A 24711-nucleotide genomic window follows, 5' to 3' on the forward strand; every position below is an offset into this window, starting at 1 on the left:
CTTACCTGCTCCAGTAGCAGGGAACAGGCTCCTTTTGGCATCTGCACCTTCTGAAGATGCTGCTCAGAGCTGGGGAGGAACAGCTCCTGCTCCTGGCACTGAGCCACAGCCTGAGGGATGACCTGAGAACTGATAAATAGAATTTCCTAAATGACTTCCTAAAAGCTTTCCCATGCTTTTAAGACATACCCCATCATCTGAGGCTGTGATGAGGCTGGTGCTTTAATGTACCCTCTGTGTAAGCTCAGCAGGGGCAAAGTGATTTCTGGGGGTGGAGAAGGTCCCTGTGTCATTCCTGGGCTGGGAGGAAGAGGATGGTGCTGGCAGACCTGCACAGAGGAGTGGGGGAACTTTCCTGCCCAAAGCAGCTGATGAACCACAGCCAGGTTTGGAGAAGCCTGGCAAGGGTAAGAAACTGGAATTCTCTGCTGTGGATGTTTATGGCAGCGCCAGCAGGGCTCACAGTTATGGCAGCACGAATTCACTGCTGGGTTCTGATGCTGCCACAAACATTTCCAGCTCTCCCAGATTGGGGCTGGCTCCCCAGAGCCCTGTGCATGGCATGGCCAGAGCTGTGCTCCAGGTGCAGGCATCCACGTCCCAGGGACTGAAGGAACAGCACTTCCCTGCAGCTTCAGGGGCTGCACGTGCCTCAGCCTCCTTCATTAGGTTTGGCCACATCTCCTTGTTAAGGAACAAAAAACCCAACAGCCCCTGGCTAACCAGGAAATGATTTTTCAGTCTTTTCCTTGAGGACGGCAGCTGCACACGATGTTTCTTAGAATAAAAGCAAACCTTTTTCCTTTCTTTCTTTCTTCCCTTTTCCTAGAAATTTTCCTCCACGTCATCTGGTTGCCAGAGGTGACATTTTCTGCAGCTGAGGTGCCTGATGTCATGGCAGGAGGCTGTGGAGGACTCTGAGTGTTTCTGTTTCACGTTTCTTCTGTTTATTTCCCACCAAGGTCACTGTGTCTCTTAGCCAGGGTTTGGCTCTGACTTTAGGTAGAGCTTTCAAGAAAATGTTAGCTGCATCTTTACTTTCTGGGAAAAATGCTGTACAAAGCCAACTGAAACTGCCTGAAAATTTGGATGAAATTAATCTAGGATTGAGCTAGGAATTAAAAAGGGATATGAAAGTTTGCTCTGAACTTGTGATCTTTGTTTGTTCTCTTTGGATCCTTGTGCTGTGTGTGCCTTCAGGGAAATCAGTGCACATAACTGAACTGAATCCTCTGGGGAAGGAAAGGAAAAGAAACTGAAAGCTTTTTGCAAAAAAATATTCATCAAGCAAAACTTTTAAGCCTAGTACATTTCCATCTTGGAAATAAATGCCTCCTACAGACCCCCAAACCACCAAGGTTTACTGCAGCTTTATGTGGAAAGCACCTGGGTACAGTGGTGAAGCTCCTTAGAAAATATGTAAAGGATTTGTGCAGGCAAAACCTGTGCCAGAGCCTCCCCACCCTCACAGGGAAGAATTCCTTCCCAAAATCCATCCAACCCTGGCCCTGGCAGTGTGAAGCCATTCCCTGTGTCTGTCACTCCATGTCCCTGTCCCAAATCCCTCTCCAGCTCTCCTGGAGCCCCTTTAGGCTCTGGAAGGGGCTCTGAGCTCTCCCCAGAGCCTTCTCTTCCCCAGGCTGGACACCCCCAGCTCTCATTCTGTCTCAGAGCACGAGGCTCCAGCATTCTGAGCATCCTCTGGACTCTCTTCAGCAGCTCCAAGCATCCAAAGAGAATATTTGGGTCCTGGTCCCCGTGGTGAGTGGGGAAGGACTGAAGGTATCAAACTCTTCCCTTGACATATTGAAGATTGTTTTCCTCTGAAAATTTGGCATGACTCGCACTTGTCAGTGCCTGTCAGGAAGATCTTTTGCATTTCCCATCCCCTGGAGTGGAGGCTGCCTATCAAGTGTCTCTTCACCACAGTTTAGTGTTTCTGGTAAAGCTACTAATTTGATTTTTAGATTTTGTCTGGGCAGAATTAGCACATATCACACATTGGAGCTGCCAGTTAAGGGAAAAGCCAAGGAATGGTCAGGGGAATGAAAGAAGTTTTCCCTCCTGGGGCTACAGCAGCAGACAAAGCCCAGATGGTGAAAGCCCATGTGATCCTTCTGTGCACATCACAGGGATGACAATGACAGGGGTGGTGATGAGCAGGGTGGGTTCTGCCCCAGCTAGGGGTGAATGTTTGCAGGGTGAGGGTGTCACTGCCTGGGCTGGGCTGTCCCTGCCCTTGGTGGCAGCTGGAGAGCATCAGCTGCTGGGCAAATGGAATGATGGGGTGGGGCTGGCACTGACCCTCTGTGCCATGCCTGGGGCACAGGGGAGGGGACAGGGGCAGGCACCTGGTGCCCTCCTGCCATGCTGGTGCTGGAGGAGGCTGGTGGGAGTTTAAATCCCTCAGGGAACACTGGCACCAAAAAGGGATCCTTTTTCTGCTGGTATTTACTGATGACATCCCCATTTCTCCTTCTTCCTTTTATCTAATAAATGCCATCTCTCCCACAGGCAGATGTCTCAGCCAAAACATTAAGATGCAGAATTAAGTCAAGGACTAAAAGCAAAAAAGCAGCCCAGAGAGGCACATCTGTGGCACTGCTAACCCTTGCAATGTTCCAGCTTCAAGGGAAGACCATCAGGGTGATTTGCCAGGGAGATTCACAGCTCAGTGTGACTCCCAGAACCCGCTGATGCTGCAGGGGGGTGTCCCCCTGCCATGTCCTTGCTCTGGGCAGGGTCCCTGACCATGTCTGCAGAGGAGCACAGCGGGAGTTTGCAGGATGCTGAGCACAAATCTCCTCTCCCACCACAGCTGCTCCCTCAATGTTCACTCCAACACCTGCAGGCCTGCAAGGGAGCACGTGGTGTCCATCACAGACTGGGAATGTCACAGGGAGGGCACTGCAGAGCAGCTCTGGGGCTTTGCAGGTGCTGTGGGAAGACCCACTCAAGGAGAGCTCAGGCCCCACTAACTTTGCACTGGAGAAGTTCTGTGAGTTCAGGTGTCCTCTCTCTGTCCCAGGTGTGAAAAAGCCCAGAGTGTTTTCCCTGGGATGGAGGAGCTGAGCAGACAGTGAGAACAAAGCCAAATGCTGCGTGCCAGCATTTCTATCTTGTGTTTCTAAATACCCCACCAGGATCACAGGATTTTTTTTCTCACCTGTGAATTTTGTGGGAGGAAAAGAAAAGCCGAATAGAAGGCAGAATGAACTCCATGTTTTCTGCTTCAGCATCACCTGCTGGTTCCAATGGGAATTTACAAACTCGTGGAAGAGCTGGGGAGGTGTTGGGCAGGAGGTGCCAACCAGCCCATTTTGCTTTGGGATTTGAGGATTTGGGATGCTTGGGTGTTTCTCTGGAATGGTTCACAACCTGAAAGCTTCAGAGAAGAAAACAAAGGCAGAGAGGGCAGTAACCAGAAAGCAGCTTGTTAAATCATTAAATTTTACTGTCATGTTCTGAGCTTCACAATGAGGAGACAATAAAAGGCATCCTTGGGCAAAATTTACCAACCACCCTTGGTGACTGTGGCCCTGAACTGCTTTAATTTCTACTTCAAAGTTAGTAGAAAGCAACTCCAAGCATATTGCAAAATCTAATTCACCTTGTCTGAAAGATCAAAGCCTGCAGGAAAGCACAAATTAAACCTCCAAAAATATAATTTCCCCTCAGAATTATTAAAAATGCCATTTCCGTTCTTCTTCCTTTTCTTCAGTCCTCATGCAGATGTTCTTGAGACCAATGGATAGCATGAGATGTTGTCCCAGCTCGTAGGGTGACCTCAAACACAGGTAAAATCTCAAGAGAGGTTTATAATTTTTGGCATTTTAAAATTCTTATTCCAAGAACAGAGTTTTTGAGAACTCTGGAAGATTTTTTTTGCTCTCGGGTCTGTTCTCTCACCTGGGTTGACCCTCAGTGCAGAATGCAGATCTAATTCATCTGCTCCAAACTTCAGCCACAGGGAAACCTTGGGAAGAACTTGTGGAAACATCTGATCCAGAGGTCATGAGGCAGAGGGGGTCAGGGCAGGGAGGAAGAATCATTTCCAGGATTTTCCCTGGCCACTGCAGGTTTTTATTGTGTCAGAACCAGAAAGCTCCAGTCACACACAAGGATGGAGAAACTGGGACAGGGTCAGGCTTGGAGGAGCGTGTCCCCATGTCTGAAGGAGAGGATGCAGCTGTGCCCTGCTTTGTGCTCCTGGCTGGAAAATGCTTAAACAACAGCCCCAAATGTGTTCCCTTGGTACTGCTGAAAGTTGTGGTAGGCTGTTTCCTAAAGACCTCTCAGACAATTCTTCACATCCAGATGAGGAAATTGTAATAGGGTATATGTTGCTCAGGGTCTTTTCATGCAGTTTTTCACGTTCTAAAGCCTGGCTCAATCACAAACACTCAGTCTCAGCATCAGTGGCTTTCCTGACCTGGGTTTGAAAAGCTCCCCCAGTTCCCAGGCTGCCACTGCAGCATTTGTGCCACAGGCTTTGCTGAGGCTGGAACAGCCCACGGAGAGGAGCAGCCTCAGGTGGCACAACTGCAGTCCATGGTGAATGCAGGTGATGTGGGCTGGCTGGGAGAGGGACAAAAGGGCTCTGTGGGACAGAAAGGCTTCTGATGAAGGTTAAATGTCACTTTGTAGGGGAATAATACACTTTTCTCATCTGGGAGTGAGCTCTGAGCAGCCCAGGGTGCTGGATAGCCTCTCATGGCCACCAGTGCTTGTGGCAGGCATGGCCGGGTGCAGCCACTGACATCTGTGACATACATTAAAAGTGTTCTTTTATCCTGTCAAACATTCAGACCCAGTTTTTTGGCTTCTGTGACTCAGCACAGCTTTGCTGGAACCAGCTTGTCCCAGCAAGGCTGTTGACTCTCAGTCTCACCCAAAATGATGGGGATTTGGAGTGTGTGCATGGTGCTGCTGCCACGGCTCTCTGTGTGACATCTCCAGAGCATGACAGCCACTTAAATAGCATATGTGAGGAGACAGCACATATCTGCTGCTTGCTGCATCTTATTTACATGCATCTCCTCTACCTAACTGGTGGTTCTCCCCAGTTAGAGATTTGTTAAAGGCTGCAGCCTTTTCAAGCCTTTGGTGGGAATACATTTCCCTCTACGGTTGCTTGAAATTTTCAGTAAACATCCATTGTTTCCTCTTGCTGGAGTACGGAATGAGGGAAGGCTTCTGGGGCTGAGTTCAGGTGGGTTAAAGCTGTGAAAACATCTTGCTTTGGGGTGGTTTATCAGGCACCAGCTGCTATTGATCCACACAACAGTGAGAACTTGAGTGACATCTCTTTGGGGAGAGCAAGTTCAGGGGGAAGCAAACAGCAAATGGTTTCTGGGAATCTTGGTGTCAGGCTTTTTTTGCAGTGATTTTGTTGCTCTCCAAGATGTTGGCTGTATAAAAGGACTGCAGCACAAAGGTGATAAGCAGATCTTTACTTTTGAAAGGCTCCTGTGAAATTCACCATCTGAGCACAGAGATGTTTTCCTCCCTAAGGGATAAGAGGTTAAAATGCTGGGATGGTGTTCAGAGGATCTAAATTAATAATCTGCTGCTGTTTCTTACTCAGTACCTGTGTAAATCCTGCAACCATCACTGCCTTTCTTGAAATCAGAGACCCTTACTCTCGCAGCCTCTGGGACACCCAAATAGTGAACCTTGGATTGTGGGTGCCCATTCCCAGAATGGTGAAAAAAATCAGTGTACTAGGCAAGGAATAATGGGAGTGAGGAGAGCTTGTGTCTTGTAAGAGCAGAGGGACTTGCTTGTTTCCAGGTTCATGAGTTTGAGATGCAAAGAGGAGGAAGACAGTAAAACACAATTTAATGCTGCAGTGAAGATTTATGGCCTCATCTGCAGTCACCTGAAATGATCAGTCCCTTGAAAATTGCAAATATTGATGGCAGACAATAAGATATCAGTGAAGTTGGTACCACTGTCTGTTCTTTCTCCTGCTGGAGCTTGGGGGATTTTGCTCTAAATTAATTTTTGGTGAAAGCAAGGTCTGCTCTAATTAGTTGTAAGTAATGAGGATCAGGCCTAGTAGCACACAGAGTTTTCTTAAAATGCAGGTGGCTGCTGGCACTAATCCTGGTTATTCTCCTTATCATGGACCCCGTAGATGGGTAGAAGAGAAATTGAGAGATTTCCTCAGTATTTGTGCTTGAAATGGGCATGAATTACACTTGTTCTGCTGTCCTGCTGTTTTAGAAAGAGGAACCCATTGACTCAAGCTTGTTAGCCTGGTGGCCCTGGGAACCAGCTGATCCTTCAGGAAATTGTTTTATTGTGTAATATGTTCCTATAAATCAGCTCCTTGCAGGCTCAGGGATCAGCAGGGAGGTGCCCAGCCAGCATTCAGGTGGGTTGTGAGGGCACAGAAGTGTCACCACTGGGCAGGTGATGCTGCCCCTCAGGAACGTGGGGATGGATGAGCTCAGCTGCCTTTCTCTGCTGGGCTGGACCTAAACTCTGTGGCTGGGTCTAAGAGTTTATGGGATGCACTGGGATCAGCCACCCCTGATGGGGCTGGACCATCACCCTGCCATTTGCATCCTGAGATCTTCTCCCAGATCTGCTCCTCCTGAGAAGCTCAATGATCATGGAAGGGAGATGGGGACTGTGAACAAGGCAGGACATGGCCTGTGACATCCCACTGACCCATTCCCCTTGCTGGGACTGGGATTTAGGCAACACCCCAACACCCCAGCACATGCTGCACTCAGTGGGATTCCTTTCCCACAGTGGGTTTGTCCCCAGGCCCATCACTGCTCCTTGGGAACAGTTTTTCCCAGTTTTTCTGATGCTCAGCAATGCAGAGAAGAGTCTGCAGAGGTTTCTGTCATCTCTGAAATGAGTCTGACTTGAGGAAGTACAAAAGCTACAATGAATATGTATTACTGGAAATATTGAAGAAGCCAATGTCCTCTTCTTTTTAATAGATGTTATTTCTCATTCTTTGAATGAGTCTGCTGGCCATGGAGGGCAGATAATCCAGTTGTGGAATCTTTCTTGTCTTGTGTTGTTTCATGATTTATAGCACCATGCAAGGAAGAGAATTTATCACCACTTTCTCAGTGAAGTACCACTGAATCCCCTTGTAGAGGCTGCTCTGGAAATGTGGGGTTTAGGATTCAAGAAATGATGTTTTCATATTTTTATCTCTTTTGATTTATTTTTTTTTCTTGTTTCCTTGCTGCTCTGTTGACCATAAATCCATAAAGATCATCCCGTTCTAACTCCCCTGCCTTAGGAAGGGATACATCATTGCTAAATTTTTGTCATCATTAATGTTCTAATATCACCCATTACCAGTGGCTGTGGTCCAAATTTAGCTAATTAGCCTTTGGCAAGCCATTAATCAGGTGCCCATCATCCCAGGAGTGACAGTTGCATTTTTGAACCTTTGCTTTCCAGCTCACTCCACATCCCCCCAGCCTTTCTCCTGCTCCTCTCCAGCCCAGGTGCTCGTTCCCTGCATGAAAAATTGATTTTACATCTTGAAAAGTTAATTCTCTGCTCATGATGGCCTTGATTAAACAGTTTGACAAACCGTGCTAAAGGTGACAAAACAGCTCTGACATGCAGACATCTTCACCCCCTGAAAGGAAAGGCAAAGAAAAAAGAATCCCTGTGGGCTGTTGCTATTATGAGATGCAGGTGGCTGAGAGGTGTTTTCTGCAGAATCAGCAAAGGTTCTCCACATTTGGGAACAATGTCTGTAAAGTTAAACTGGTTGAAATGGCAGAAGATGCAATTACTGACACTTGAACCGGATTATCTTGAAATAATTAAGGATTTTTCATCCACAACTGATGCAGACTGTGCTGATGCTCCAGGAGTTTGGAGGTAGAAATGGTAAAGGTGTGTGTGGCTGCCCCATCCCTGGAAGTGTTCAGTGCCAGGCTGGATGGGGCTTGGAGCAATCTGCTCTGCTGGAAGGTGTTTTCACTTGCATGTTGATGCCCTGGACCCTCTGTTGTAGATTGAGCATCTCCTAATGGCGTGTGAGAGCTGCTGCCTCCCCAAAAGCTCCCTGGGCATCCCCTGGAAGAAGGGGGGCTTTTTGTCTTGTTCTTTACTTGGCTTTTGTTACCTTGCTGTCTGCTGAGAAACCTTCAAGCTGAAGAGCTGATCTGTTCTTCAAAGAAATAGGCTGGGATAAATCCTTTTTGGGTAATGTTGGCAAAATTTAGGTTGCCTTCCTTCCCAGGCTTGGTGCATAGACCCCAATAGAGAGGAGGTTTCTGATGAAGAAGAAATCTGGCAATCATGCTCTCGAGATGCTTGTCCTCCTCTCACCCCAGGGACCCTGACCAGAGCATGTGTTAGGATCCCATGAGATATTCTGGAAGGACAGATCTCACCATTATTGAATTACAATTGGAGTGAAATCATGTGAAGCAGCAGGACTGGGACTGGAGGTGCAGCATGACCATCCTGGGCTTTTTTCCCCATGCAAAGAGGGCAGGGATGAACACTGAGGAACAACAAGAGGGCTGGATGAAGGGAATTTTTGGAAGGATATTTGTCCCAGACACATATCTTGGCTGTCAGTAGCTCAAAGTGCATTCTTGATCCCTTTTCCAGCAGCCTTTTTGAAACACATCTCTCAGGCCAGAAAGAAAACCACAAGAAAAATAGGTGAACCTGCTCTATTTGCTGCTCTGCATGAACATAAAGGAGAGTGGGAAGGGCTGAGAGCACTTGTTGGGGTGAGAGCCAGCAGAGAGGAGCAGAGCTGAATTCTGAATTTGCAAACACTCTTCCCGTCAGCTCCTGGGCTGTCCAGCTGGGAGCTCTTGCACTGATTTACTGCTGTCCTTGCTTCAGCCTTTGGAAATCAATCCACTGACAATTAAGGTAATGTCTGGTCTAATATTTATTTCACACTCTCATTAATGGGCTGACAAAACCCCACTTTTTGAAGCAGTGAGACTGTTCTGTTCTGCAGGAGGGCTGGAACTCTGGGTCATGCTTTTTTCCCTTGTCCCTGTTAAAGCTGAGATCTCTTATTGAAGCTTTCAATAAAATTGCCATGCAGCACCACACCTTAGCACCGTGTTCCTGGTGAAGAAGGTGCAGCTTTTGTGCTAAATATCCCCAAATATCCATTAAAGGAGAACTGGAGCACAAAGGGGTAGCCCTGGCTGCCTGCTGGGGCCCAGGAGCTCTGTGTTTGGCTGTGGGTTGGGAAGAGAAAAAACATTTGGTGCCCAAGGGCTCATGTTCTTTTTCTCCACCTCTTGGGCAAGAGTGCCCTGAATTTGCTCTGATCTGTGTGTGTCTCTGCTTGTGTCCCCAACACTGAGAAATTTCCCCAAAATACCAGGAAATGGCTCCTTTGGGGAAACACTGCAGATGGCCAGAGGCACCGGAGCAGGGGGCTCAGGTACTCAGCATCAAACCACTTTGGGAGTGGGTCCCAGAGTCCTTGTGCACCCTGGCCCACCTGGGGGGCTCTGCAGCCCCTGGGAAATGAGTTTATCAGGGTCAGTGTCCCACAGCCAGGCTGGGAACTGCAGGTACCTGTGGGCTCTGTGTGGATCACCCCACCTGCAGGCAAGGAATTTACCACTGCAGCTTCTGAAACACCTAACTCAGATGAGAAGCGCAGGATGGCTTGGCTCACCAAAATCACCTTTGGTTAATGCTGCTAGAAGAATACTCAATAATAACAATTTTCTCCTCGTAGTTCTCATTCCTCCTTGTATTTTTTTTTGCCAGTTTCTAGGTCAGATTCCCCATTCCGCTGCTCCTGCGCTAGAACAGCGCTCAGGTTGCACAATTGCAGAGGAGGGAGGAATCTGCTTCCCGAATCCCGAGCTCCCCAGCAGCCTTGCCCGATCCTTCCCTTCTCCCCAGCATCTCCTGCTGGGAGCCCGCCCCAGGTAGGCTGGAGATGGGGGGCTGTGCCAGGGGGGCTCTGGGGGGCTTTGGGGATGCTGGGGGTGGGATGGGGAGGCCACCGCATCTCCCCGGGCCGGGGGGAGGGCGCTGCCCGTGGCTCTCAGGTGTGGGCTCTCCTTCCCTTTGCCGCCTTTGGTTATTTATCATTCCCCCCCTCCCTCTTTTCCTCCTTCCCCCTCCCGCTTTTCTCTTACGCAGTGGGAGCAGCCCGGCAGCCTGGCTCTGCCCAGCCGCCCTCCGTCCTCCCTCCCTCCCTCTCCCTCATCCCTCCCTTTTCCTTAAAAACGTGGGCTCCGGGGTGCAGCCCCCTGCGCTGGCAGCAGCCCTGCCTGGAGAGCAGCCCTGTCCCCTCCTCCACCTGCGGAGCCGCCGGCTCTGTCCGTCTGTCCGTCTGTCCGTCCCCCATCCCCCGGCCCGGGGCGCTGGATGCGGCCGCGGGCAGCGGAGTCAGCTCGGGAGCTGCGCTAGAGGGGACCTGCCGCAGGTGAGCAGCCAGCTGGGCTCTGTTGCCAACTTGGGGCTTTTGCTCGCTGGTTTTGGGTGGTACGAACCGCTGGGGTCGTGCCGGAGCCCCGGTGCCTCTCGGGCGGCAGTGGAAGGTCTGGGGGCACAAAGCCGAGAGTGGGGGACTCAGCGAGCCGCAGGGATGGCAGCGGCAGGTGGGGACCCGCAGCCCTGGGGGAAGGAGGGATGGATGCTGTGTGCAGCCCGCACTGCCCTGCGGTGTGCAGATACCCGCGATCCCTGCGAGCTCGGGATGCGCCAGGCTCGAGGGGCTGCATCCCATTAAAACGCTCCCGGGGACGGGGGCTGCGCTCCGCGGCAGTAAATCATCCTTCTCCCCGGTAATAAATCACCCTGCCCCGGCCTTTCCCGTGCACTTGCCTCGCTGCAATCCCCTGCCCCCCGTTTGATCAGCAGATTTTAGAGCCGCCTCTCGCTGCCCCAGGTCCTTGGCGCAGGCTGCTGCTCCAGGATGGACCCGCTCTTCCCTGCCCGTATTTTTGAAGACCCCGACCTGAGGAAGCTGCTGAACGACTCCTCCATGCTCAACCTGAGCTTTCTGCCCAGCAACTGGTTCAACAACAGCACCGGGGACGGTTTCCTGCCGCTCAGCATCAAGATCACCATCGTGGTCGTCTACTCCATCGTGTGCATCGTGGGGCTGGTGGGCAACTGCTCCGTCATGTATGTGATCGTCAGGTAGGACACCGGGGAGGCTCCCGGCAAACTGGGAGCGGGGCAGACCTTCCCTCCCTCCATCCCTGCTGCGGGTGAAGCAGCCAGGCGCCTCCCTGGGGTTAGAGACGTGCTCTGGAGGTAATGATGTGGCATTTGTTTCATTGTTTTGGTTTTATTTGTTGGTTTGTTTTTTTTTTTCCCCCTTCCTAGGCTGTGATGAAGGTTTCTGCCAGTTTTCAGCTGCCCTCTGGTGCCTCCTAAAGTTTAACCCAGAGAATGGAACGGAGTGAGCAGATCTGCTCAAAAATGGGTCTTTTTTTTTTCTTTTTTTCTTTTTTCTTTTTTTTTTTTTTTCTTTTTAGGGATCTGTATGTCCCTGGGGAGGGCAATGTGCTGGGAGCATTCCACTGCCAGGGTGTGCTGGCTCCTTAACGGGACCTCTCCTTGCTGAGCAGTGTCCGGCACCCCAGCTGTGTTTGCAGGTGCTGCTCCATCTGGGAGCTGGCTCTTTCCAAAGCTGAACCTTGTTGCAAAGGAAAGAGCCTGCTGGGAAGCTTCCTTTTACTTTTACAGGAGAAAAAAAAAAAAAATCACAAATGTAAGTCTTCCAACCCTTTGGAGCCTGCAGACTTGAATAAGATGTGAGAGGATGCTGCAGAGTTGAGGGCAACTTGTCTGGCTCCTTGTGCTGAAGTCAGGAGGGTGGGGGGGACCTTTGCAGGGGGACAGCACAGAGCATGCACCACTCCATCCTCCCTGCCCATTGTTGGCATTTTGAGCGTCCCTGTCTGCTTCTGCCACGGTTCAAACCCTTCTGGTTCTGGGAATCAGGAACCTTGTTCACCCTGTAAGTGCAGGATGAGTTTGTGCAGCTCTTAGGGCTGTGATTATGTTAAACCCAGCATCCCCCCTCTGATCTCTGCATCCTGCATGGTAAGGAGGGAGCTTCCATTTTAGCCACATCTTGGAGCAGATTCCTTGTGCAGGTGGATGCTGCCAGCACAGAAAAGGCAGGCTGAATCCTCCAACAGGAGAGGAAAGCATTTAGCAGGTATTCAGACACTGATGGGATTGTCTTGTTCCTGCCAGGAGCCCAACTGCTTCCAGAGCATCTTTCCCCTGAATAACTCCAACTTGGCAGGGGGAGATGCTGTAAAATCAGGTCTTTGGTACCAGAGGTTGCTGAAGAGTGGTTGGATCTCTGCTCCAAGGGCAGAGTGATGTGATGAGCCTGTTCATCAGGCTGCCTGTCTGTGCTCTTTCAGCTGAGGAGTTTATGGCACAGAGAGGGGATCCCATTAGCCCTGGGGAGTCTGCAGATGCACAGAGGAGGTTTGCAGCACACTGGTGCCATGTCTGGACAGCTCATGTTCCTGCTCAGTGTGGTAGCAATTGTTGGAGTAGTTTGTGGGTGTGTGTAAGTGTGTGAGTAGTGAGGCTCAGGAGCTGGAAGCCCTTGTCTGATGATGGTGATGTGGCTGCATGGGAATGGCAGCCCCTGTGCAGCAGAGGAAGGGAGTTCTTACCCCAGGCATGAGCCTTGGTGTGTGTAAGGAGAAGCCTTGGGAGAAATCTGCTCCCTGTCTGCAAAGTCTGGTGGGATGTGCACAGCAGGATCCTGCTGGCCCTGCCCAGGGCTGGCACTGGAGCATCACCAGTAATATGAGTGTCCCAAACTGGGGTCCTGAGCAGGGTGGACCTGTGCCATGGCTAACCATGAAAAATACTGGCTTCTGCTCCACTCCTGTTTGACTTTGTTATCTTCCAGCTGGATAAATGGCACTCAGGGATTTAGCACTAGAATTTCCTATGGAAATGTAACTCTTTTTGTGTGTGTCCTCTCATTTTACAGTTTTTAAGCTGCAACTGAAAACTGAAGACAGGTGCCAACCCAACCTACCCCAGGTTTTTCAATTTCTCTATTTCCCTTTACTCAGAAATGGAAAGAGTGTGCTGGGGAGGTTATAACTGAGCTAGAGCAGAGGTAGGAGCTGCTGTTCCCCACCCATGTTCCCAACACAGAGTTGGGAATATGAGACTAACACAGAGTTAGAGCCAAGGCAGTGACCCTTGAGTTGATGGGTAACAACTTCTGGTGATCTCTGCCCAGGATTCCTCTCTCCTTGCCCTGTCTGTTCAGGTCAGGAGCAGGTGTGAGGATGAATTGGACTCAATATCAAACTCTTGACCCCGGCCATGTGCACAGATTGGTGAAGAGCTGCCAAATTGTGGCTGTACAAGGAGGATGCTGATGAGCTTCTCAAACACAAACACATGCTTTTCTCCTCAGATTAGAACTTTGATGCTTCATGCCTTGAGTGGCACTTGGTTTCCAGTAGGTTGGAAGTTGGTTGCTGATAAGTCAACACAGGGTTTAGGGGCTCTTAATGATAAATTAATGGAACATTTTATCATAATGATAAATTAATGGAAAAAACCCCTTTGTGCTGCACCCTTATCACTGTAGGTAATGTATACCCCAATAAGCTTTTTTTCTTTCTGTGCTTTGGCAGTGATAACCAGGCTTCAACATATTACACAGCCCATAGGAAAATGGTGTGCTACCTTCCAGAAAAAGACTGGTAGTGTTATAGTCAGTAATTGTTTCTCATTTTTTGAGGGAGCTGGGAAATAAAAAGACTCTAATACCAGCACTCAAGGAAATTGAAGGCATCAGGAAAACTCAATTTTTTGTTCCTCCTGAATGAGTTTTCTGCAGCACCAAGGGAAAAGTTTTAAATCTCCCGGTATTTCCCATAGAAGCACAAATTCAAGGTTTCCCCCCTCTGACGTAGAAGCCAGCCTACATCTCTATTGTATTTGGAATGATTGAACATTTGGAACTATTAATTTATAGAGGCAGTCATCATGTGACTGTCAGTCCCTTCCAGTGCTGAGCAGCACTCACTGGGGAGGATGGAGAAGGGCTCTTGTCAGGGGCAGGATTTCCTGGGCACTGAAGGGCCTGCTGTGGGAACCTGCCTTGTCTGTGCCTTTGTTCTGCTGGCTCATCCTGGAGCTCCTTGCCAGCAGAGACGAGGCCTCCCCTCCCTCCTCCTTCTGCTGTTTGCTCTCTTCTGCATATATTTCCTGTTCTGCTTCTTAATGAACGTGAAACAAGGAGCTGAACAGAGGGTTTGGGGAAAGCCAGGCTGCTGAGATCCCTCCTAGCTATTAACTGAAGTCTGCAAGGCTGCTTGCCAAAGATCTTTGTATTTAGGAAGGAAAGCAAAGGGGAAGGAGGGTGTATTTTTGTATTTTTGGCCCAGGGGGTGGGGCTGACCCAGGTGTGACAGAGGCCCCAAATCTCTGCCAGCCATGGGTGAGCCAGGGAAGGGACAAGGTGCAGCTCCTTGTCCCTGCTCCCCCATGCTGCTGTGCTGCTCAGCAGTGGGGACCTGGAGGGCTCCATTCCTCCAGTTCAACCCTCCCTGGGAATGCTGCCTCATTTCTGGGGCACTCCTCATTGCTGTGGCAGCTCTCTGCTGGGAGCCTGGCAAAATGCTGGGGGTGCTCAGCTCTCTCTATGGCAGAACACCTTTCAGAGCATTTTTGGCAATGTTTTGGGTAGTTTAGGGCTGTCAGGCCCCTACTTTTTCATCTGCTGCCTCCAGGTGAAGCTTTAGGAGGAAAAATGTGATGGGGAGGTGCCTGAACCATGAGCCTGCCTGGGGATGCTGTGCCAGCTGTTGTTCTGCTTGAAAACTGCCTCAGACCCTGAGAACAGGGGTGAGGGCAGCTGGCTGTGATGAGACAGGGGAAATTAACTTAATTATGACATTTCAGAGATGCTGATTTCTTAATAGAAAGCTTTCTCAGGGAAAAGCCTGGATGGGCTGTGTGTCTCAGAGCTGAAATGAAGTGAGTGCTTGATGCAGGGGGACCCGGCAGACACGAGTGGGGCCATCTGAGGCCTTTGCTGTCTCCAGATCTGCCTCTTAGTTTTTCCTTGAAAAACAAAATAAATAGGCATCAATTATTGCAATTTGTGGAGAAATGGAACCCAAACCAAGGGCTCTTTGCCCTGGAGAGTGAATGGAGCTGGGTGAGGAGGGTGAGGTGAGCAGCAGGGGATCCTGCTGGCATCATGGCTGCAAAGAACACGTCTGCAGATCCCTCATTTCTGGGTGCCCATGAGCCCAGGTGAGCTGGGTTCAGCTCCATGACCCACAGTAGCCCCACCTGGCCCCTGCTAACACAGGTCCTGTGGCTCCAGTGTGTGTTGAAGGGCTCTTGGTTTCTCCAGGCTGGGGTGGGGTGGGTGAACGGGAGTTGCCCATGTGCAGCAGTAACTCTGTGATGTTTAGCATGGGACTTGGTTCCCGGTGTTTTTCAGAGACTGGGCAATTCCCAGAAGCATTCTGGGTGTCAGGAGAGGCAGATCAGGCCCATGAGCAGGGCTAAGAGCATCCTGCTGCAGGGTGGATGCTGGTGAATGCCCTCCTTAGACCAGAGCACCACTCCTGGTGGCCAAGCACCTGCTCAGGGATGTGGGATCATCCCTGAGAGCCCCTGGCTGAGCTGCTGAAGCCTTTGCAGCAGCAGCAGCCACAGAGGCTCCTCCCCTGGCATGGCAGCACATCCACAGTGGTGCCCAGAGAGCACCTGCAGGGCAGGGCAGGGCAGGGCTGGTTTTTCAGAGCTGTCCCCCAGACACAGAGGTGACACTCAAGGACAGGGAGATCATCTGTCCCAGGGTGTGTGCTCGTCCTGGCTGGCTGCAGATTCCCTTACTAGCCCCTGCTGGTCAGTCCCTGCCTTGCTGGGTAATTTATGAGCTTTTAGGTGGCTGCCTTTGCAGTAGTGTCTGGCCCCAGAGTCCAGACTAATTTAAATTTGTCCTTCTCCAACTCTGTGCGGTTTTTTCAGGGCCTGTTGAAGCATTAAGAATAAATCATCTTGCACTGGTCAGAAGGTGCAGGCTGAGGGGGCTCTGGGAGGGTGAGCAGAGCAGCAGGGATGCAGAGAGCACGGCATGGGCGGACACTGAGGGGACACAAATCATGGCAGAACGTGCCAGATCAAATATCAGCTCCACACACCCTGAGGGCTGGGAGCAGAGATGGGAGAGACCTGGGGCTGATTTCCACCATCACAGGGTGGGAGCAGCTCGGTAAAAATCCCCTTGGAGCTTTTTCTGCTCTGTTTTGCTTCCTGGAGCATGTCCAGGCACGGGGGCAAAGGGTGGCACTGCTGCCAGGGTGTGAGTGGGGATGGAGGGAGCTGCTCAAGGTGAACAGCACTGTCTGCATCCTAATCAGCTGGAGCCACACATATCACAATCGGGAGGCTCCAAGAGGCAGAGAGCTCCTGGAAGCAATGCTCAGGCTTTCTCAGGGCTGCAGGCTTTGCTCTGGTCCCTCTGGCCCTGGTGTCTGCTGCTCCCTTTTGCGTTGTGGGTTTGCTGCAGCCAGCTGTCCTTAGCCCCAGCCCTTGCCCTGCAGCCTTGCTGGGCTGGGTGGGAAAGGGAAAGATGCAGAAACAACAGGGCTGCAGCTCACCCTGAGGCTCAGCCAGGAGCAGAATCTGTTCCTGTGAGGAGCAGGTCCTTAAGGCCCCGAGGGTGTGTGTGCCTGCCCTTAATGAGCCACCCTTATCTGCCCTCCCAGCCCGTGTATCCCCCTTGCCAGAGGGCCCAGGTAGCACAAAGGAGAGGGAAGAGAAGCGCTGAGCTGATATCCAGGTGTTCTTCCTGATGCCAGGGAGCAGGAGAGCAGAGCAGAGCAATTACTGCTGTGACAAAGGGGGAGCTGGATGGATGCAGAGCTGAGCTCCACCCTGTGGGAGATGCTCCATTAGGAAATTACCTCTGTGGCAGAGTGCAAGAAAGTGGCCCAGCAGGGAGCTAATGTCCTCCATGGAATCCACAGGTTTATCTGCAGCAGATTTGTGCTGTGGGGGAGGAGACTGAGGTGCCTCCTGAAGCCTGAGAGTTTAATTTTTCCTTTTTTTTTTTGGTGCAGATTAGGAGAAAGAACATTCTCAGCTCTGGAGGAAAAGAAAGAGAGGTTAATCCACAGAGAAATGATTGATTGATTTTTGTGTGTACTGAACATTCTGGAAATGCTTGGGAACATTCTGGAAATTGCTTGGTTGGGACAATGGCTGTTGGCTCTCAGCATGTAGAGAAAGTGGTGTAGAAGTAATTAATTGGGTGCAAATTAATTTCACCCCCTTTCAAGAAAGCAAAATCAGCTTTAAATTCTATTGGAAGCTGGGTTGAAGGAGGTGCTGGGGCAGCCACCTCAGTGTGTCCTGTGCTGGAGCAGGGGAAGGTGGCTCTGCCATCAGCTCCAGAGGAGATGAGGAAGGAGGCAGAGGACAGGGATCTGTGCTCTCAGGATTTGCTGGGCCAGGCAGAGCAATTGCACCTGGGCTCTGAATTCATGCTTCAGAGAAGTGTCTGGGAGGAGTGGGGCCAGTGGGGCTGGAGGGGTGTGGGAGGGAGCTGAAGATTTGCTCTGCACACCCTGAGTTCAGTGCTGGGGACACAGGAGTGTGAAGGGAGGCATCTTTGTCCCCCATGGATGCTGGATGGGGCTTGGAGGTGGGTGACTTGTTGTTTGTTTCTCCCACTGGTCAATGACAAAAATAAAACAGGAACAACCTTTAATTTTTACTGTCTTGCAGTAAAGTTGCTCACCATTGCTCAAAATTGATATTCCCTTGAGTTACAATGCCAGTAAGAAGGGTTAGAGGCACGATGATGAATTGCCTCTGGCTCCAGCCCTCCTGGAAGGCTGGACTGCCTTTGGGAAGCCTGAGCCAGGTCTGTGGTGCTCAGGGGAAGCTGCAGCTCCCAGGAGACCTTTGCCACCACAGTCTTGGGGAACTGAGTATTTTCCTAAAGCCTGAGCTGACAATGCTTATTTTTGGGAGAGCTGATAAACCAGTGATTTCGCTTCTTCATTTTAATCCCTCTCTGCTGACCTGGAGGGGACAGTGAACCCACTCACAGACCCAGCTCATCCCCCTGTGCTTTGCCATGTTTAGGCCAAGTGCAAGAATTCAGGAAAGGAAAACCTGGCCACCCTGGGATGCTCCTCTGGAGTTCAGGGCACTGGAGGCTGCTGTAATTCTCCTTAGGAAATCCCAGAGCTTAAACCAGCAGCTGCCTGGTTATGTTGGATTTATTATGCAAAAGCAAAGTGCTTTTGCTCATTCATCCCATCACGAAAGGAAAGGCACCAGTGTGCTTTTGGTTATGTAAGTTTGTCTGGTTTGGCTTTCTAAGAACTTGAGATTGATTTCTGGGCCAGGAAAGGCCTCACTCAGGCTTGTGTGGGGACCTCAAGGTGCTTCCAACAATGTTTCCATCAGTGCTCACCTCCAAAAGCTTCCCTTGGCTTTCAGGGTCAGAAAAAGGACAATTTGGTTTTGCTTTCTGAAGCTGTTTTCAGACTTCTGATACAAGCCCAGCTTAGAGCTCCAAGGCAGGTAAAAACATAGACTTTACAGTCTGGATCGTGGTGCCCCTGTCTGCTTCTCTTGCAAACCTGGCCAGGTCACCATGTGTCCCAGCAGAGTTCAGAGCACCAGTGGTAATGTTCTGCCAAGCATTCAAATCATTTATCAAGAGCTGAAGAAGCTCAGGGGAGGGCACAAAACCGAGAAGGGAAGTCGGGGGTTTGCTGTTCTGTATCAAATTGGCAAAAAGAGATTTTTAAGTCAAATCAGCCCTGTAATATTTTAACACGTATCAGGCTGAAAATAGTGCAGCAGTTTATGGGTAGAAGTGTTACCCTCAAATGAACTTGCACTCTGTTAATAACATCGTCTGCCATTTTTGGCCGTGTTTCTGCTAAGGCCATTAGTAGAGTAAATGATAGATGAGCTGTAGTTTTAAAATTATACCTATTTGAGCTCTTATCCTGCCCATAAGAGGAATATCCTGGAGCTGAAATGTGAGATTCAGTCACAGAGTCACTGTTGAGCTTCCATTTCTGCAGACACTGCAGGTCCCCCCGGATAGGTGATCACAGCTGGCTCTGCATCATTTCCCAAGTGTGAAAAGGAGATGATTGCCATTAGAGCAAGGTGACTCTTCCTTCAGGGCAGGCAGTTTGTGTGGTAAAAGTAATATTGAAATGACAAAAGAGTCTTTAGGGTTTGACTTGTGACTTTACTCCTTTATCTAGAAAGATCCATTGTGATATTCTGATTTCTGATTCAAACCTAGTTCCTCACCATTTTTTGGCTGGCCATTTTGCCTGCTCTGATTTGACAGCTCACATTAGCCATGCTCTCTGGCTAGGAGCCCATATCAAATGGCTGATCAACTTGCCCCTGCACCTTTCATTTACTGGCTAAAGCTCTCACCAATACTTCTAACAATGAAGCCATGGGTAGTGAAACCCTAAGTTGGCCTTATTGAAGTAATTTTCAAGAAACACCATCTCATAGCCTCAGGCTTTCATGGTGCTCACTGGCAGTCTGAGGGAATGATTCTCCTGCCCATGGAACTAACTGTGGAGGGACCATTTGTGGTGTTGTAGGAGATGGGCTGAACTGTGTGTTGGTAAACCTGTGGAAGGTTGAAAGGTGAGGATGGCCAATCTCATTACATAAGGAAATACAGCATCTCCTTTCAAAATCAGCAGAATCTGCTTTGGTAAAGTTCAGTGTCTGACCCATCATGGTCAGTGGGAACTTTAACCATTGCTCCTCCTGCCTTTCAGATTCACCAAGATGAAGACAGCCACCAACATTTACATCTTTAACCTCGCCCTGGCTGACACCCTGTGCCTGATGACCTTGCCCTTCCAGGGAACAGACACATTCCTGGGCTTCTGGCCCTTTGGCAACGTCCTGTGCAAGATTGCCATCTCCATTGACTACTACAACATGTTCACCAGCACCTTCACGCTGACCATGATGAGCGTGGACCGCTACATCGCCATCTGCCACCCCATCAAAGCCCTGGACATCCGCACGCCCCACAAGGCCAAGGTGGTCAATGTTTGCATCTGGGCACTGGCTTCTGTCTTTGGCATCCCAGCCATGGTGATGGGATCTGCAGAGAACGAGAACAACGGTCAGTAAAACTGCACCCAGCTGGAGGGACACGAGAGCCCAGGGAGAGGGGGGCCAGTTTCATCTGTGGGGTGAAGCTTCTGCTGTAAAATCACCTTAACTCTGCCCTTACCTCTCTGTATCACTGCTGTTGCTTTTCTAGCGTCAAACATGGAATTGTTATGTGAGGAATTGAACATTAAACATAGAATTGTTATGTTAGGTTGGAAAAGCCCTCTAAGATCATCAAGTCCAACCATTAACCTAACTAACCAAACTAATCCGAATGTGCAGTTGCTCTTCTGCTTGATCTGTGCTTGCTGACCTTCCTTCCCATTTTATTTTTTCACTCTTGCAGAGATTGATTGTCTAATTAAGCTCCCTTCTCCCGTGGACTACTGGGATCCAGTGTTTGGCATCTGCGTCTTTCTCTTCTCCTTTATGATCCCTGTGTTGATCATCACCATTTGCTACAGCCTCATGATCAGGCGGCTCAAGAACGTCCGCGTCCTCTCGGGCTCCAAGGAGAAGGACCGCAACCTGCGGCGCATCACGCGCATGGTGCTGGTGGTGGTGGCCATCTTCATCGTTTGCTGGACTCCCATCCAGATTTTCGTGCTGGTGCAGTGCTTGGGAGCCAAGGCAGAGAGCGAGCTGGAGCTGGCCATCTCCTGCTTCTGCACCGCGCTGGGCTACGCCAACAGCAGCCTGAACCCCGTGCTCTACGCCTTCCTGGATGAGAACTTCAAGGCGTGCTTCAAGAAGTTCTGCTTCCCCACCGCCTTCAGGACCGAGCTCCAGATGTCCAACAGGATGTGCAGCATTGCCAAGGATGTGGCCTACGCCTGCAAGAACTCGGAGGGGACTAACAATCCGGCCTGACTAGGCATGGAAATCCCCATGGTGGCTGTCGCCCAGCAGAGTCCGACCACCCCCACGTCAGAACTGACTCAGATAACGGCCCTTTAGCAGGACCCCAAAACTGAGAGGTGAGAAACCAAGGAAACAATTGTGGGGGTTGGGAACACCGGATACTGCGAGAGCACGCAGAGAAAGTGAGCCCACTTGATGCATTTTTAATTTCCAGTGCATCCTGCACTAAGGAACGTGTTTGAAATCAGCCCGCTGATTCCTGCAAAACCCTGGGGGTTTGCAACATTATTGAGAGTTTGGGAATTAAGGGTTTAAAATAGGCATTGCTCCTGGGGCTTACACTTCTGCTGCTGCTGGGAGACAGACAGAATGTGAACTCTTGCATTGCTTTTTTCCTCCCTGGGTGGAGATGTTAACAGCTCGCCTGGCTCACCAGGCGCTCGTGTGCGGGTTTTCCTCCTGTGCCACCGCTCTGAAATCAGACTTTGCTGCAGCCAAAGTGGGCAGGAGCCATCAGACAAAACCCAAGATCATCTCCAGGATGAGTCATAGTGCAGGGAAGGATGCAGGGAGAGAGAGGAGGGAGCTGACGGGAAGAGAAATTCAAACTGCCTTGGAAGGACAGCGCCAGCTCCTGCAGATGGGATCTGCAGTGAACCCCCCCCTCTCAGAGGGGAAAAGGGTGGGGAGAAGGGACTGTCAGAGCTGATGGTGTAGCTCTGAAGAGGAGGAAGAAAAAAGACTGAAGAAATGAACACAATTTCTCATTTACATGCTGCTACTACTTTTTTTTTTTTTTAACTCTGTATTTCCAGTGTAATAACGGACAGAATGTGTCTGTATATACATGTCTTAGTGGAATAGGTGCAGATACATGGTAGGATTTCACCTTACCAAGCATGCCTTGGGCATCTTCCTCAGTGAGAGGAGGAAAGAATGAAGTGGCCTATAGACACATGTATTTATGTATAGGAAAAGCCATTTTGGAGAAGTCAGAATGGCAGCTCTTCCAGAAGACATGGACATTCCTGGTGGGAGGAGGCAGCCTAAAAGAGTCCCACCTGCTCCACATGGGATAAGTGGGGTACAAACCATACAAAACCTGGGGTTCTGTGGTTTGTTTTATGTTTTTAACTGAAATGAGACCCACAATGCCGAAAGCATGTGGGAAATGCTGCCTGGGTACCACCCCTCCTGCCAACCATGGATTGATTTTCCTCTCCCAAAGTAGGCCAGAGCTTTGTGGAAAATGAAATGTCCTGTCATTTCACTTGATAACAAAAGCTTCCCCAAAGAGTTTCACCACTTGAGTGCCCTCTGTGCTGGGGAGAGCAGCAGGCTGGGGTTGTCCCTGTAGCACAACAGCCCCAGGAAATCTGGGCAGTGGTGCTGATGGGGGAGCAAAGCACCAACCTCCACCTTGGAGATTGGGAGGTCAATTCCAACATGAGAACCAGCAGTGTCACCTGGACTGTACAGATTCCAATGTGGATATATTTCTTGTGCTCTGATCTATGAGATTCTGTATTTTTAATTTATTGATTTGCCAATATTTTAATGCTGTCATGTTCTTTCTATATGCTGTACAAAAGAATTGGATGTTATATTTCTATGTAGAGTGTTTCTCTCATGGGTGGGCTTAAAATATAGATGCAATTCCAGTGTTCCATGTGTAGGACCCAGATCCCTTGTAAACTGCTCAAGCTGGGAGGATTTTGATGCTGATTAACATTTGATTGGGAATCTGGATGTGTACCAGAGCAAACTTTGCAATTGGCACTTCCCCATACCAATCTGTAGGGAGGAGGGAATCTGGGCACTTTAAGCACTTTGTAGGGGATGTTAATCCCAGAGCCCTCACCAGGAAATCCCATATAAACCCCAGGCATGTGAAGAACAGCTCCTTGAGAACTGTGCTGCTGGCAAGCTGCATCCATGCCTTTGGAAAACTGGGTTGGGTGGGATGTTTGTGGGTGGTAACAGCACTGGGCAGTGAGAGACCTTGGGTCTGCTCAGCCCCCAGCTGTGGGATGGGGTCTGGGAATGGTTGGGGCTGGAGCTGGGACTGACTGCCAGGCTGTTCTTACCTTTAGGGAGCAGGAGAACATTCATTAGTGGCTGGCCAAGGAACAGCCACACTCCCTTTGTCCTTCTTGGCTGGTTTTTTAAATAGATTTATGTCCTCTGAAAGAAAATATACCAGTGTTTGGCATTTTTTAAATATGGATTTTGTTATAATGACTATGCTGCAACAATCTTACATAATCAAGTACTCAATAAATGTGTGTTTACCAAGCTTTTGGGTATTTCCACAGCCCTTGCAGTGGATGTGTTTTGGCGTTCTGTTCAATGCTCAGTGCAGTTTGTTATAAGAAGAGCAGCAAACACCTGAAAGCAAAACTTTCTTGTACTGTGCCTCTGGAGTTACAGGCTCATGGTCAGCTGGGTGGCTTTAGTGCTGGCTCTGTAATTCCCTCTGGGAGTGGTTGTGTTGGTGTGATTTTTACAACTGCCGCAGTGTAAATGACATTTAGGTGGCTACTTGTGTGCTTTAATAAAGGAAAATTAAAACCCATGTGGTTTGGATGATAATCTGGAAGAGTTTACTGGGTGGATTTGGAATGTCTCAGCCCTGTGGGATCTTTTGTTACTACAGACACAGGCACAGAAGATGTGAAAATTGGGTCCCTGGCTCTTGCAAAGGGCAGCTGTGATGTGTAGCAGGGCAGCGGTGCAGGCAGCTGCCTGCTGTTAGAGGTGAAGTCTGCTGAAGGATGAAAAAAGCTCTTCCCACATCCTCTCCCCACAATTCCCAGGAGTTATGGGGTTAGGTGTGACCTGGGAGAACAATAAATTGCAGAGCTGTTCTGAAAATAAAGCCAAGGCCATATTCTGTAGGAAAGATGGATCAGACAGTGAGATGTGCAATAAGGAAAGTGCTTTCTCTCTGCAGAGATCAATATTCCTACACAAGCAGGTAAATATCAGGAGAGGGTTTTTTATTAGCAGTGGTGGTTTTCTTCTTGAAAAAGAAAAAGCAAATTGGTGAGAAAAAAAATGGAAATCCTTATTTTTTTCTAGTTCAGTTAATTATAAGTATCCAGGGGTGAGTTCTTACAGCAAGACCATAAACCAAAGTGCTTTATTCAGTATTATGGGATTTATTAATGTACCAAGTATTCTCTCTGCTGCTGCTGGCTGAAATCAAGTGCTGGAAAAGGCTGAGGAATGGATGAGCTGGTGGCTGAGCTCTGCCCCAAGCAGCTCCTTGGCTCTTGGTCAATCTGGGCAGAGATCTGGCTTTGCAAGAACCAGATCTCCCTTTCTCTCCCTCAGCCAACAACACTCACCCCTCCATCAATTACAACTTCTAACATAAAAAATAAGGAGCAGCTTTTACACTTTCACTGAGGTTTGGATGGACAACACCCTCAGGCACATGGTGGGGTTCTTGGTGTTGCTCTCTGCAAGGCCAGGAGCTCATCTCTGATGCCTGGGGGTCCCTTCCAGCCCTGGTGTTCTGTGGTTTATGGTTTTATGCCGTGGGAAGGGCTGAGCTGGGGACACACTGGGTTACCCTTTATGGAGCTGTGGCTTGGGGGGGTCATTTGTTTTGGGTGAGCATCCAGCTGAAATCCCCAAGCCCACAGCCACAGCAGCCACAAAGCCTTTTCCCTGCTCCAAATTGTCACCAGGGCTGGGGACAATTCAGCAGGT

The 24711-nt window shown here is 49.7% G+C and overlaps 1 protein-coding gene across 1 annotated transcript; it reads left to right on the forward strand.

The window, feature by feature from the left end:
• Positions 1-9748: 9748 nt before the first annotated feature.
• OPRL1 (opioid related nociceptin receptor 1) lies at positions 9749-23586 on the forward strand. Its single transcript, XM_054644304.2, has 5 exons — positions 9749-9908; positions 10126-10411; positions 10877-11130; positions 19788-20143; positions 20480-23586. The coding sequence occupies exons 3-5, from the start codon at positions 10904-10906 to the stop codon at positions 21001-21003; spliced, it is 1107 nt and encodes a 368-aa protein (XP_054500279.2). The 5' UTR covers positions 9749-9908; positions 10126-10411; positions 10877-10903; the 3' UTR covers positions 21004-23586.
• Positions 23587-24711: the final 1125 nt, after the last annotated feature.

The sequence above is a fragment of the Agelaius phoeniceus genome, chromosome 17, assembly GCF_051311805.1.
Source record: "Agelaius phoeniceus isolate bAgePho1 chromosome 17, bAgePho1.hap1, whole genome shotgun sequence".
NCBI classification, from domain to species: Eukaryota; Metazoa; Chordata; class Aves; order Passeriformes; family Icteridae; genus Agelaius; species Agelaius phoeniceus.

Bases quoted from the DNA above. Each gene is read 5' to 3' on its own strand.
- OPRL1 (XM_054644304.2), top strand. From the start codon at position 10,904: ATGGACCCGCTCTTCCCTGCCCGTATTTTTGAAGACCCCGACCTGAGG. The intron at 11,131-19,787 runs GTAGGACACCGG...CCTGCCTTTCAG, and splicing joins GTCATGTATGTGATCGTCAG to ATTCACCAAGATGAAGACAG. The intron at 20,144-20,479 runs GTCAGTAAAACT...TCACTCTTGCAG, and splicing joins TGCAGAGAACGAGAACAACG to AGATTGATTGTCTAATTAAG.